Source organism: Chenopodium album, chromosome 4 (assembly GCF_948465745.1).
Source record: "Chenopodium album chromosome 4, dcCheAlbu1.1, whole genome shotgun sequence".
Classification (NCBI taxonomy): Eukaryota; Viridiplantae; Streptophyta; class Magnoliopsida; order Caryophyllales; family Amaranthaceae; genus Chenopodium; species Chenopodium album.
The window spans coordinates 78967622-78983688 of record NC_137837.1 but is presented as its reverse complement, the minus strand read 5'-3'; the positions used below and the strand labels follow the sequence as shown (position 1 = coordinate 78983688).

General features: G+C 35.1%; 1 protein-coding gene across 1 annotated transcript; it reads right to left on the bottom strand.

The window, feature by feature from the left end:
* Positions 1-440: 440 nt before the first annotated feature.
* On the bottom strand, positions 441-15307 carry LOC145627453 (uncharacterized). The gene is made up of 5 exons (XM_081679840.1): positions 15151-15307; positions 14632-14909; positions 13646-13792; positions 12154-12272; positions 441-1009 (listed from the first exon to the last, which is right to left on the bottom strand). The coding sequence occupies exons 2-5, from the start codon at positions 14843-14845 to the stop codon at positions 908-910; spliced, it is 582 nt and encodes a 193-aa protein (XP_081535966.1). The 5' UTR covers positions 14846-14909; positions 15151-15307; the 3' UTR covers positions 441-907.
* Between the last annotated feature and the right edge of the window lie 760 nt (positions 15308-16067).

The window sequence follows — 16067 nt, the reverse complement described above, 5'->3', positions numbered from 1 at the left end:
CAATTCATGATTTAGTGCAGAAAATACGGCACCATAAATACAAATTAATATTGTCGTTAAATGTGCTTAGTAGGGTCTAGGCTGCCCATCTCAAGAGTATGGAAACCAAAGTTTCGAATTGGAAATCACCTGGTAATTTTAAGGGCACACATTTTCGATATTTAATTGGGAGAAGAGAACGATATGTCAATTGCATAATTAAGAATATGACATAATTTTATGGGACCGTTCAATCATACTACATAATAGTGTAATATATATACCTCCTTTTGAGTTAATCAAATAGCGAAATTTAAACTGTAATGAGGTGGACTTCTACAAAGAAGTGAACATACATTCTTCATGCTTTAATTTTATAGTGATTGTGCCCCTCATCCTCTCTTTAACTTTTTAGTTCACGTCGATTTAAAAGGAACCACATAATATGACAGGAAGAGGAATTCACAGCACATACTGTATTCTATAACATACCCCTTGTTAATTTTGACGGACCAACCAACAAATCAAAGGGTGCACGTAAAATAGTTATGTTTTTCTATCTTCTTTTGATGTAAAAAAAAAAAAAAAAAAACAGGAGCACACTCGTTGCAAAATCAAGTAGTCTAGCGCGGTTGTTGCACCCACTACTCATCTTTGCATAATACCACAATAGTACCTATTGCTAAAAACTATACAATATCTGAAGTTTAAGACAGTGCTACAGGCAATGATGGTAGTGCCTAACAATCTGCAACCGTTCTTTGTGCATGAGAACTTCTCAAGGCTTGACTTTGTTAACTATTTCCATCAGCAGGTTGGTTACCTCAATATGTCATATACAGCATAACGTCAGGGTGAGTGTGAAATCAATCCATGGAAAAGCTGTTGAAACATTGCTCAGCCAGCGCCAGAATTTCTATTATTATCTTTAATAGAAGGATATGGTGTAGACGATCTTCCGTCTATGATGTCTTTCAAAGGCAGCAATGATCTCATCTATCTTATCTTCCCAGGAATCAATTGCATCAATCTGCATCATTTTCACATACTTATAAGAAGTTCTATGCCGGTATAACAATATAAGCATAAGCATATACTATAAAGAACACATTTTGTACAGACTTTTATTTTCAATGGAGTAATTGTATTTTTTTCAATGTTTCAATTCAATTTTCCTTTGATTAATTCTTTTCAGAGAGGTGCTTGAGGAAGGTAATGAATAGGGAGAAAAATGTCCCATTGCTTACATATATACATCACACACTTAGACAGTATGTTATCCTCTGATGGAAAGACTAAATTCAACTTACAAAAAATATTATCATGGCTTCACCCCTTGCAAGCCACAACATAAAATGACCTAATTTCCTGGAAAACGATATTTCCCAAACACAAACACGTCCATAATTTCCTACAAAAACATCAATTTAAGTTTCATCCAAATAGTATTTTATTGCAAATTTGCAATTGACAGTCTGTCTCAATAATATTCTTCTCCCTTCCCCCATTAAACTTTCAATTAAATAGAATCGTGTTTAGGTACCATAGAAAGCCCTATCATGCACCAATTGGACATTGCTAAAAAAGCCCTATGTCTACCCCTATGTCCAAATGACTGGCAAAATGAGAAACTCAAGGGTAAAATGCTACTACAAATGGCTAACACAAAATGGATGTGGAGTATCACCAAGTAGAAAGCAAAAAATGTAATCAATTAGTGGCAACACTGACAATAATTCAATCCCCCCAATCCTCCCCCCCACCCCCCCCCCCCCCCCCCCCCAAAAAAAAAATAATAAAAAAAAAACGTTTCATATTATGTGCAACAAAGGTTTTGACACAGATTCCTAGACAAAATTTGTTTTTTAGTATTACTCCCTCCGTTTCGTATTAATAGCAACACCAGGGTGTTTACAAAATTTAAGAATATTTATAGGGTGGGGCCTGAAATAAGATGTTTTATAATATAAAGTATTGTTAGTAAGACGGAGAAATAATAAAGAAAGTAGTGTAAGGCCCTGTTCTCGGCTCGGCTCGAGCTGTCAATTCGGGTAAACAGGTCGGGTAAGAGTGGGTCGGGTCAACTCGGGTCGGGTCAATTCAGATTAATTCCATAACCTATGCGGGTCGGGTTTGGGTAGGGTCATGCTTGAGTCGGGTCACGTTGGGTCATACTTATTATCGGGTTTGGGTCGGGTTTAGGTCGGGTTAATATTAGGTCGGGTTACATTCAGGCCGGATGAACAATAGGTCGGGTTTAATTCGGGTTTTCATGGGTTAGGGTAATTCTCGGGTTCGAGTAGGGTTCAGTTCAAGTCAATAATTTGCAGGTTAGAATCAGGTCGGGTCATTCTCGGGTTTGAGTCGGGTTCGGCTCAAATCAATAATTTGCGAATTATAATCAGGTCGGGTCATTTTCAAGTCGCGTTATTCTCGGGTTCAAGTCAGGTTCTGTTCAAGTCAATAATTTGCGGGTTATAATCAAGTCGGGTCATTTCCAAATCAGGTCATATTCGGGTTCAACTAACTATAAATAGATGTTTTAAATAAAATAAAATAAATAAAAAAAAAAACTATACAAAGATAATTATCATTTTTATCAAGCTAATTGATTCCTTTGACTATAATATATATGACAATATACTAGAGAACTATAGTCCATAATTTAGGAAGATAATTATCTCCTTTGACCATACAACAAATAAATACTATATTTAACTCTTAAATTTGAGAATGATGCTCCATTCTTTTGTTGGTCTGAACCGAGTTGGTCTCCCAAGACAAAATGCTTTAATCAACAATAATAAGGTGGTCTAAATTGCATTTAAGGTAATTTAAAATCGGGTCAGAACAATTTAGGTTGAATTTAGGTCGGGTCAATAACAAAACGTATTAATTTCGAGTCGGGTTAGTAACAGATCGGGTTGATTTTTAGGGTTGGATAGGTAATAGGTATGGTAAAATTAGGGTCGGGTCAATAACAAGTCGGGTTGAATTTGGGTCAGGTTAATTACAAGTCGGTTTGATTTCAGGTCGGGTTTATAACAGGTTGGGTTAAATTCGGGTTGGGTTGAAATCAGGTTAGTAACAAATCGGGTTAAATTCAGATTTTGACGGGTTAAAACGGGTTAAGGTTAGTAACAAATCGGGTTAAATTCAGGTTTTGACGGGTTAAAATGGGTTTAGGTCAATTTCGGTTCAACTCAGGTTCGGTGCAAGTTCATTAAATTAGCCGTTGTAAACAGGTAAATCGGTGCAGGCTATAAACCAGTAAATTGATCTTTTAAAAGCAAATTGAATGGTTCCACACAACTAATAGGACTCCCATAGGGTACTAGGGACCATGGTAAACATTTAGGCAATTTTTATTTCCGTGCAAAAAAAAGTAAAAAAATTATAAAATTGAAGGCTAATAACCACGCTTTTTGAGAAAATTTTAAAGGTTTACGGACCGGTGTCGAAAAGTCTTGAAATTCTATAGAATACATCTCGGGGTCATATAATGCTGTTTGGAACCATATATGATCATTATTTATTGTCATAAATGTTCGTGGTAGACTTGAATTAATGAAATCGGTGCAAGTTGTAAATGGGTAAATTGGTCATTTAAAGGCAAATTGGATGGTTCCACCCACCCAATTGGACTCCCAGAGGATATTAGGGACCATGGTAAACATTTCGGCAATTTGTATTTCCGGGCGAAAAAAAATCAAAAAATTTAGAAATTGAAGGCTAATATCCACGCTTTTTGAGAAATTTTTGAGGTTTCGGGCCCGGTGTAGTAAAGTATTAATATTTTAGGGGATACATCTCGGGGTCATATAATGCCATTTGGAACCATATATGATCATTATTTGTTGTTATAAATGTTCGTGGTAGACTTGAGTTAATGAAATCGGTGCAAGTTGTAAACCAATAAATCAGTAGTTTAAAGGCAAATTAGGTTCCATCCACCCAATGGAACTCCCATACGGTATTAGGGACCATGATAAACATTTCGACAATTTTTATTTCCGGGCGAAGAAAAGTAAGAAATTCCAAAATTGAAGGCTAATATCCACGCTTTTTGAGAAATTTTGAAGGTTTCAGGATCCGGTGTCGAAAAGTCTTTAGATTTTTAGGGATACGTCGAACCATATATGATTATTTGTTGTTATAAATGTTCGTGGTAGACTTGAGTTAATGAAATCGATGCGAGTTATAAACCGATAAATTGGTAGTTTAAAGGCAAATAGGATGGTTCCATCCACCCAATGGAACTCCTGGACGGTATTAGGGACCATGGTAAACATTTCGGTAATTTTTATTTCCGGGCGAAGAAGAGTAAGAAATTCAGAAATTGAAGGCTAATATCCACGTTTTTTGAGAAATTATGAAGGTTTCGGAGTCTAGTGTCGAAAAGCCTTTAGATTTTAGGGGATACATATCGAGGTCATATAATGCCGTTTGGAACCATATATGATCATTATACGTTTTCATAAATGTTTTAGGTAGGCTTGAGTTAATGAAATTGAGGCAAATTGGATGGTTCCACCCACCCAATTAGACTCCCAGGATATTAGCTGTAAAAATTTCGGAAACAAGGCGGAAAAAGGTCAAAAAATTCTAAAATTGAAGCTATATCCACGCTTTTAGAGAATTTTTGGAGTATTCGGGGCCCGATGTCGAAAAATCTTAAAATTCTATGGAACACATTTCGGGGTCATATAATGTCGTTTGAAACCATATATGATCATTATTTGTTGTCATAAATGTTCGTGGTAGACTTGAATTAATGAAATCGGTGCAAGTTGTAAAACGGTAAATTGGTCATTTAAAGGCAATTTGGATGGTTCCACCTACCAAATTGGACTCCCGGAGGGTATTAGGGACTATGGTAAACATTTCGATAATTTTTATATACAGGCAAAAAAAGTCAAAAATTTCCAAAATTGAAGGCTAATATCCACACTTTTTGAGAAATTTCGAATGTTTCGTGGCTCGGTGTCGAAAAACATTGAGATTTTAGGGGATACATCTCGGAGTCATAATGGCGTTTGAATCCATATATGATCATTATAATGTCATAAATGTTCGTGGTAGGCTTAAGTTATTAAAATCGGTGCAAGTTGTAAATCAATTGGTCGTTTAAAGGCAAATTGGATGGTTCCACCCGCCTAATAGACTACCGGAGGATATTAGGGGTCACGGTAAACATTTCCGCAATTTTAATTTTCTAGCGAAAAAAAGTCAAAAAATTTCAAAATTGAAGGCTAATTTCCACGCTTTTGGAGAAATTTTAAAGAATACGGCGGGGTCCAATGTTGCAAAGTCTTGAGAGTTTAGGGAATACATGTGGGGGTCTTAATGCTGTTTGGAACCATATATGATCATTATATATTGTCATAGATGTTAGTGGTAGGCTTGACTTACTGAAATCGGTGCAAGTTATAAACTGGTAAATCGGCCGTTTAAAGGCAAATTGGATGGTTCCACCCACCCAATTGGACTCCCGGAGGGGTATTAGGGATCATGGTAAAAATTTCGGCAATTTTTATTTTCGAGCAAAAAAATGTCAAAAAAAGTCCAAAATTGATGGCTAAGATTCATGCTTTTTGAGAAATTTTACAGGTTTCGAGGCCCGGTGTCGAAAAGCCTTTAAATTTTAGGGGATACATCTCATGGTCAAATAATGCTGTTTAGAACCATATATGATCATTATATGTTGTCATAAATGTTCGTGATAGGCTTAATTTAATGAAATCGTTGCAAGTTGTAAACCGTTAAATTGGCCGTTTAAAGGCAAATTCGATGGATACACCCACCCAATTGGACTCCAGGAGGGTATTAGGGACCTTGATAAAAATTTCGGCAATTTTTATTTCCGGGTAAAAAAGTAAAAAATTCCAAAATTGAAGGCTTATATCCACGTTTTTTGAGAAATTTTTGAGGTTGGGTACGGTGTCGAAAAACCTTGAAATTTTAAGAAATTCATCTCGGTGTCATATAATGCCGTTTGGAACAATATATGATCTTTATATGTTATCATAAATGTTCGTGGTAGGCTTGAGTTAATGAAATCGGTGCAAGTTGTAAATCGGTAAATTGGTCGTTTAAAGGCAAATTAAATGGTTTCACCCATCCAATTGGCCACACCCAAAGGGTATTAAGGACCATGGTAAACATTTCGGCAATTTTTAATTCCGAGCAAAAAAAAAATCAAAAAATTCCAATATAAAAGTCTAAAAGATCCATGCTTGTTGATAAATTTTGGAGATATCGGGGCCCGGTGTCGAAAAGCCTTGAAATTTTAGGATTACATCTAAAGATCATATAATGTCGTTTGGAACCATATATGATCATTATATGTTATCATAAATGTTCGTAATAAGCTTGAGTTGATGAAATCAGCGCAAGTTGTAAACCGATAAATAGGCCATTTTAAGGCAAATTGGATGGTTCCACCAACACAATTGGACTCCCGGAGCGTATTAGGGATCCTGGTAAACATTTTAGCAATTTTTCTTGACGAGCGAAAAAAATAAAAAATTTCAAAAAGGCTCATTGTCGAAAAGAAATGAGATTTTAGAGGATACATCTCAGGGTCATATAATGTCGTTTGTAACCATAAATGATAATTATATGTTGTCATAAATGTTCGTAGTAGGCTTGAGTTAATGAAATTTTTCAAGATGTACACCGGTAAATTAGCCGTTTAAAGGCAAATTGGATGGTTCCCATCCAATTAGACTCTCGGAGGGTATTAGGGATCATGGTAAACATTTCGGCAACTTTTATCTTCGGTCGAAAAAGTCAAAATATTCCAAAATTAAAGGCTAACATCCACGCTTTTTGAGAAATTTTGGAGGTTTCGGGGCTAGGTGTCGAAAAGGCTTGAGATTTTAGGATATACATCTAGGGGTCATATAATGACATTTTGAACCATATATGATCATTATATGTTGTCAAAAATGTTCGTGGTAGACTTGAATTAATGAAATCGGTGCAAGTTGTAAATTAGTAAATTGGTCATTTAAAGGCAAATTGGATGGTTCCACCCACCAATTGGACTCTTAGAGAGTATTAGGACCATGGTAAATATTTCAACAATTTTTATTTCCGGACAAAAAAAAAAGTCAAAAAATTCCAAAATTAAAGGCCAATATCCACACTTTTTAAGAAATTTTGGAGCTTTCAAGCCCGGTGTCAAAGGGTCTTGAAATTATAAAGGATATATCTCGGGGTCATATAATGCCGTTCGGAACCATATATGATCTTTAATTGTTATTATAAATTTTCGTGGTAGGCTTGAGTTAATGAAATTGGTGCAAGTTGTAAATCGGTAAATTGGTCGTTTAAAGGCAAATTGGATAGTTCTACCCACCCAATTGGACTCCCAGAGGGTATTAGGGACCATGGTAAAGATTTCGGCAATTTTTATTTCCGAGCGAAGAAAAGTAAAAAAATTCCAAAATTGAAGGCTAAAATCCCGTCTTTTTAAGAAATTTTGGAGGTTTCGGGGTCCGATTTCGAAAAGCCTTTAGATTTTAGGGGATACATCTCGGGGTCATATAATGTCGTTTGTAACCATAAATGATCATTATATGTTGTCATAAATGTTCGTGGTAGGCTAGAGTTATTGAAATCTTTCAAGGCTGTTTAAAGGCAAATTGAATGGTTTCGCCCACCCAATTAGACACTCGGAGTGTATTAAGGATCATGGTAAACATTTCGGCAATTTTTATCTTTTGGTGAAAAAAGTCAAAAAATGTCAAAATTAAAGGCTAATATCCACGTTTTTTAAGAAATTTTGGAGGTTTAGGGGCTAGGTGTCGAAAAGGCTTGAGAATTTAGGAGATACATCTAGGGGTCATATAATGTCGTTTGGAACCATATATGATCATTATATGTTGTTATAAATGTTCGTGGTAGGCTTGAATTAATGAAATCGGTGCAAGTTGTGAATCAGTAAATTGGCCATTTTAAGGCAAATTAGATGGTTCCAGCTACCCAATTGGACTCCCATAGAATATTAGGAATATGGTAAACATTTCGGCAATTTTTATTCCCGGACAAAAAAAAGTCAAAAAATTCCAAAATTGAAGGCTAATATCCACACTTTTTGAGAAATTTTGGAGCTTTCAGGCTGGTGTCAAAAAGTCTTGAAATTATAGGGGATATATCTCGGAGTCATATAATGTCGTTTGAACCATATATGATCATTATTTGTTATAAATTTTCGTGGTAGGCATGAGTAAATGAAATTGGTGCAAAGTTGTAAATCGGTAAATCGGTCAATTAAAGGCAAATTAGATAGTTCCACCCACCCAATTGGACTCCCGGAGGATATTAGGGATCATGATAAACATTTCGACAATTTTTATTTTCGGGCAAAAAAAAGTAAAAATTCCAAAATTGAAATCTACGCTTTTTGATAAATTTGGGATGTTCCTGGTGTTGAAAAGTTTTGAGATTTCAGGGGATACATCTCGGTGTCATATAATGCCATTTGGAACATATATGATCATTATATGTTGTCATAAATGTTCGTAGTATGCTTCAGTTAATTAAATTGGTGCAAGTTGTAAACCGGTAAATTGACCGTTTAAAGACAAATAGGATGGTTCCACCCACCCAATTGGTCTCCCAGAAGGTATTAGGACCATGGTAAACATTTCGTCAATTTTTATTTCCGGTCGAAAAAAAGTAAAAAATTCCAAAATTGGGCTAATATACATGCTTTTTGGTGTCGAAAAAAAATGATATTTTAAGGGAAACAACTCGGGGTCATATAATGTCGTTTGGAACTATAAATGAATTTTATATGTTGCTAGAAATGTTCGTGGTAGGCTTAAAGTAATGAAATCAGTGCAAGTTTTAAACCATTAAATTGGCCGTTTAAAGGCAAATTGGTTGGTTCCATCCTCCCAATTGGACTCCAGGAGGGTATTACGGACCATGGAAAATATTTCCGCAATTTTTATTTTTGGGCGAAAAAAGTCAAAAATTCCAAAATTGAAATCCACGTTTTTTTTTTAGGAATTTGGGATGTTTGAGGCCCGGTGTCGAAAAATTTTGAGATTTAAGGGGATAAATCTCGGGGTCATATAATGTCGTTTGGAAACATATATGATCATTATATGTTGTGATAAATGTTCGTAGTAGCCTTGCGTAAATTTAATCGCTGCAAGTTGTAAGCCGGTAAATTGGTCGTTTAAAGGCAAATAGGATGGATCCACCCACCCAATTGGACTCCCGGAGGATATTAGGGACCATGGTAAAGATTTTGGCAATTTTTATTTCCGGCGAAGAAAAGTAAAAAAATTACAAAATTGAAGGCTAATATCCAGTCTTTTTAAGAAATTTTGAAGGTTTCGGGGCCCGGTGTCGAAAAGCCTTTAGATTTTAGGGGATACATCTCGAGGTCATATAATGTCGTTTGTAACCATAAATGATCATATATGTTGCCATAAATGTTCGTGGTAGGCTTGAGTTATTGTAATCTTTCAACATGTACACCGGTAAATTGGTCGTTTAAAGGCAAATTGGATGGTTCCACCCACCCAATTAGACTCTCGGAGGGTATTAGAGATCATGATAAACATTTCGGCAATTTTTATCTTCGGGCAAAAAAAGTCAAAAAAATTCAAAATTAAAAGCTAACATCCACACTTTTCGAGAAATTTTGGAGGTTTCGGGGCTAGGTGTCGAAAAGGCTTGAGATTTTAGGAGATACATCTAGGGGTCATATAATGCCGTTTGGAACCATACATGATCATTATATGTTGTCATAAACGTTCATGGTAAGCTTGAATTAATGAAATCGATGCAAGGTGTAAATCAGTAAATTGGCCATTTAAAGGCAAATTAGATGGTTCCAGCTACCCAATTGGACTCCCACAGAGTATTAGGACCATGGTAAACATTTCGACAATTTTTATTCTAGAAAAAAAAAAGTCAAAAAATTCCAAAATTGAAGGTTAATATCCACACTTTTTTAGAAATTTTGGAGCTTTCAGGCCCGATGTCAAAAAGTCTTGAAATTATAGGGGATATATCTCGGAGTCATATAATGCCGTTTGGAACCATGTATTATCATTATTTGTTGTTATAAATTTTCGTGGTAGGCTTGAGTTAATGAAATTGGTGCAAATTGTAAATCGGTAAATTGGTCGTTTAACAAATTGGATAGTTCCACCCACCCAATTGGACTCCTGGAGGGTATTAGAGATCATGGTAAACATTTCGACAATTTTTATTTCCGGGCAAAAAAAAGTAAAAAATTCCAAAATTGAAATCTACGCCTTTTGATAAATTTGGGATGTTTCGAGGCCTGGTGTTCAAAAGTTTTGAGATTTTAGGGGATATATCTCGGGGTCATATAATGCCGTTTGGAACCATATATGATCATTATATGTTGTCATTAATGTTCGTAACAAGCTTGAGTTAATTAAATTGGTGCAAGTTATAAACCGGTAAATTAGTCGTTTAAAGACAAATAGGATGGTTCCACCCACCCACCAATTGGTCTCCCAGAAAGTATTAGGGACCATGGTAAACATTTCGTCAATTTTTATTTCCGGTTGAAAAAAAGTAAAAAAAAATTCCAAAATTGGGCTAATATACATGTTTTTTGACAAATTTTGAAGGTCAAAAACTGATATTTTAAGAGATACATCTCGGGGTCATATAATGTCGTTTGGAACTACAAAAGATCTTTATATGTTGTTAGAAATATTCGTGGTAGGCTTGAGTTAATGAAATCGGTGCAAGTTTTAAACCGATAAATTGCCCGTTTAAAGGCAAATTGGTTGGTTCCACCCTCCTAATTGGACTCCAAGAGAGTATTACGGACCATGGTAAACATTTCTGCAATTTTTATTTTTGGGCGAAAAAAGTCAAAATTTTCCAAAATTGAAATCCACGCTTTTTGAGAAATTTGGGATGTTTCGAGGCCCGGTGTCAAAAATTTTTGAGATTTAAGGAGATAAATCTCGGGGTCATATAATGTCGTTTGGAACCATATATGATCATTATATGTTGTGATAAATGTTCGTAGTAGCCTTGGGTAAATTTAATCGGTGCAAGTTTAAACCGGTAAATTGGCCGTTTAAAGGCAAATAGGATGGTTCCACCCACCCAATTGGACTCCCGGAGGGTATAAGGGACCATGGTTAAGATTTCGGCCATTTTTATTTCCGGGCGAAGAAAAGTAAAAAAAATTCCAAAATTGAAGGCTAATATCCACGCTTTTTAAGAAATTTTGGAGGTTTCGAGGCCTGGTGTCGAAAATCCTTTAGATTTTAGGGGATACATCCCGGGGTCATATAATGCCGTTTGGAACCTTGTATGATCATTATATGTTGTCATAAATGTTTGTGGTAGGCTTGAGTTAATGAAATTGGGGCAAGTTGCAAACCGGTAAATGGGTTGTTTAAAGGCAAATTGGATGGTTCCACCTACCCAATTGGACTCCCGGAGGGTATTAGAGACCATGGTAAAATTTTAGCAATTTTTGTTTCCGACGAAAAAAAGTAAAAAAATTCAAAAATTGAAGCTATATCCACGCTTTTTGAGAATTTTTGGAGTCTTCGGGGGCCCGGTGTCAATAAGTCTTGAAATTCTAGAGAATACATCTCGGGATCATATAATGTCGTTTGGAACCATATCTGATTATTATTTATTGTCATAAATGTTCGTGGTTGGCTTGAATTAATGAATTCGGTGTAAGTTGTAAACCGGTAAATTGGTCGTTTAAATTCAAATTGGATGGTTCCACCCACCTAATTGGACTCCCGGAGGGTATTTTGGGACCATGGTAAACATTTCGGAAATTTTTATATTCGGACAAAAAAAAGTCAAAAAATTCCAAAATTGAAGGCTAATATCCACGCTTTTTGAGAAATTTCGAATGGTTCGGGGCCTGGTGTCGAAAAGCATTGAGATTTTAGGGGAACGGAGGGAGTAAATGGAGAGAGATGCATGTGATGGGGAGAGAGAGGGAGAGAGAAATGACAAGTTTTTTTGACAAGTTAAAAAGGAAAGAAAACACATTTGTTGCACATAATGTATCATCCGTTTATTTAAATGTTGCACATAATATGAATTGGAGGTAGTAATAAGAAGAAAGATAAGCTTTAGTTGTATGAGTAAAAATACTAATTACTAATAAAGTGCAGAGTAACCGTGCATTACCTCTTGGCATAGATCGAGTGTAAGGCGACCACCAATAGCCGCCTCCTCATGATTATCTTTTACCTCAAGGTTGATGATAGCAACAGGTTTCATAAGTACATGGTCACGGTTGTAAAGATCTGTACAACAATAAGTACTTCATGAATTCTTCTCAATTTCAATACTAGAGTATAATCAAACATGACTTGACTGATGCAAAGTAGGCAAGAGCTTGAAACTTAAAAGTAGTAAATGAAAATCATCGCAAAGCAAAAAAAAAAGCCAATATATGTGATGAAAGACACTACAACGGATATAAAAAAAAGGACAAGAAAGCCATTTTGTATCTCTTATAATCATATCATAACCAACTAAAAGCAATTGATCAAAAGCCAGTACAAGATATCCAACGTTGACAATGGCTTTACTCTTTGATACAAAATTCTCAGCTTCTTGGATCACCGGATACTTTCAGGTATTTCAGCAACAGCCTCTCTAATAGCTTTTGAATTTTTTGGGTAAGTTGCTTACTTATAGTCTTATAGACCTCCTTAGATCTCATTTAAACAGAGATCATTCTGGCTGGTGGTTTTATTAAAAGGTTAAAAGTTAAATTAAATAACCAATTGATCTCTCTAACCTGATGAACAAACTTCAGTATTTTGGTCATCCATACGACTAAAGAATAGCAATTATGATAATTGGTTATGAAGCAAAATAGTTTCATTATTCATTCAAAATTTGCTATGATTCTGAGATAAATTTGTGTTAACTGGAAGAATGGAAACTGATTGAAATATATTGCTCTATTCAGCTCAAAATGGCTACAGAAGTACAGAGTCTGTTTTCCGTTCTCATATCTTGCTTATAGACGTCAACAAAATATACTTAAAGTGGATTTAGGGAGTTACAAGCTAGTAAACACATAATTGTTTTCATCATGAGAAGAGAATTGTTTAAAGCACATATTCCTAAAAACATAGAGATATACCTAAATGGCATCGCAGTTATACGAATTTCTGAAAAAGTATAAATGATCTGAAATCTTTCAAACAAAGAGTGTTAAGTCAGTCCCCACCAGATAGGGAGTATCTATATTGGTTGAGCTATCATGGCCCATGATACTAGATCACGTAGAGCTTAATATAGTACAAGTATGTTAATTGACAGTATCACAAGGCATTTCTAGAGTGTTATCATTTCATGTTAAACATCTCACTAACTCCATAAATTCTTATGGAAATCAATTTAAGGTAATACACATGCAACTCAAACAAAGAAAACATCAGTCCTCCTTAGAGCAATATCCAAAACAAAAAATTCATATGGAAACATAAAAGAAAATACAAAAATAAAATAAAAAATTAAAAAGGAACAATTGATTAAGTTCAAAGAAGATTGAGATCATTATGATTTCTTCCAAATTATTTCATTTATACCATTATCTGAATGTGTAATTAGACAGGAACCACAAGAGCATTATCAGCCCCTAGAGAGCATCCAAATAGCTTACCTTCAACAACCATGTCAAAGACCTTTTCTTCAAATGTAAACACCACATCAAATGCACCATCATGTGCATTATCTTGCCAGCGTTGAGGAGCGAGCTTGACAGCTGAATTCCGCTTCAGCATTGGCAATATGCCATTACGCTTGTACATAGGCAACTGTTAAGGTCAACCAACTCAAAATAATACTAAAACATTAAGGAAAAAAGTGGCAAACCCAAATTAAAAGATTCGATCTCAAACTCAACAACACAAAAGTAAAAACTAACTCAGAAGTCATTGGCTAATAAAGAGTCGCTCAGTAGTATAAAACTATAGACTATAAAGATATGCTCAAGCATGATACCCCTGCCCTATTGGAGACAATAATGTCTACATAAAACTGAATGGGACAGTACTTTACAATAGCTGTCACCTTAGTTCCTCAGTACAATTTCTAAGCTAAATTTCATTGCAATTCTCCAATTTCTATGTTTTAAACTCCCTGGAAATCTAAGATGCAGCCTACCATTCCTGATTTATTGAGCTCTATCAAGGAAACAACTTCCCTAAAGAAAAAAAAAAGATCGATCATAGAATTGCTAGCTTATGAATTACTATTGGCACTGGTAGTCTTTTACATGAACAACAGTTAAAAGGCCTATTATTTCGAAAACAAGCACAGAGTTCAAAATGTATGAAAGAGTAATACACCACACATCAGAAACTAGAAAAACTCCAACTGCATTCTATATCCATCTAACAACTCCAAAATCAACTATACTCATTTAATTACACAATATAAAATGAGCAAGAACAAACACATTTAATCATTTGACATCCATTCAACTATGCTTGAAAACATAATGATTTCATTGACCTGATATAATGCATCAAAACTACTCCCCAATCAACACTGAATTTACCAAAATTCAAGAACAATCTACAACAATAATCAAAACCCACTTCATTTGCTTTAAAAATTTGAACAACACAATAATGTAAGGATACAAATCGGGGTCTTTTCGACGAAGCTCCTCGAACATTTGCTTATAAGGAGTACCAAACTCATAAACATTAGGTTTACTTTGTGAGGGTCCAGGAAGCTTAACATGGGCACCAGTACCATAAGATGAGACATCAAACCCTTGTTTTTTTAACAAATTATGAGCCTCCATGCTTCTGTTCTGATTTGAAGAACACACCATTGCATATTTCCATTTCATTTTCTTCCCTTGTTCCCGGCAAAACCCAACTGGGGTACTTTCAATTAATTGGGTTTTTGTTTATCTGAAACAAGAATTGAACTTTACAGTCAAACAATTGAAATGCAGGATTCTATAACATTACTACCCAAAAGAAAGAAACCAGATAATTGATTGTTCTATAAATTACAACCCAAAAAAAAAAAAAAAAAAAATAGCAAAAGATACCAGAAATTTCAAAAGAAGTACAAGATTGGGTAAGCAAAATTGCAATTATACAGGATGAAATCTAAGAACAGGAAAGAGAGAGAAAGAGTTTTGAGTACCTTAATGCTGTAACAGAGTACAAGACTACCGGCGCCGAGAAGAAGATGGCGGAGAGACTCTGAAGTATTGCGATTTTCTTTTGGAGTGAGGGCTGGCTACGGGCCGAGCCTAGAGAGATTGCAATAGGTTGGGCAAGGTCGTGGTGTTGCAAGACATGGCGACAAAAGAAATGCACGACACAATATGATACGACATGTTATTGTTATTATGTACGTCATGTCTAAGTTATTTCTCTTTTGGAAAACGTCTTAGCCTACACGATAAAGTAATTAAAAATAGATTAAATTTGTATTTTAGGAAAAAATTAGATTAAATTTCACTTAAGCAATAAACAAGTATAACTAAACATGATGACAAGACATAATAGGGCTTTGGCAAGTCTCAAATCGCTTGATTGAAAATTTCGATATGATATCACGTATAGTTAGTACTTAGTAGACTTGGGCAATGGGTCGGACCAAAGGCACAACTTGTGACCATTTTAAGCCAAACAAACCTTGTGGCTTGTTTGGTATCGTTTTTTGTTTTTAATTTTCTATTTTTTAGAAAACGAAAAACCAAAAACAGGAAACAAGAAAAAAAGTGTTTTCACTTTTCTGTTGTCAGTTTTCATAATAAAAATGGTTTTAATACATTTGATTAAGTTTTTATACTTATATACTCATATTGCTTACTTTGATTAGATTGAATTGAATTAGAGTTCCTCTGGAACTTTAGAACTATGTGTAAACTTGGTTTGACAAGATTAATCTGAATATATCGTTTGGAAATTATTATTTTTTTCAATTACAAACAACTCACTTAGTCACTTTTATCCACTACTAGGATTCTAAGACTATAAACTAATTAATGTACTACGTTACTCATCACCTTGCTAAGCTAATGCCGTTTGGTGTAGAACAAATTTGGGTCTACC

What these genes read in the sequence shown, in the direction of transcription:
- LOC145627453 (XM_081679840.1), bottom strand. Translation starts at nt 14,845, where the DNA reads ATGAAATGGAAATATGCAATGGTGTGTTCTTCAAATCAGAACAGAAGC. An exon ending in TCGTCGAAAAGACCCCGATT is followed by an intron (nt 13,793 to 14,631) that starts TGTATCCTTACA and finishes AACAGTTGCCTA; the next exon opens with TGTACAAGCGTAATGGCATA. An exon ending in CTTTGACATGGTTGTTGAAG is followed by an intron (nt 12,273 to 13,645) that starts GTAAGCTATTTG and finishes ATTGTTGTACAG; the next exon opens with ATCTTTACAACCGTGACCAT.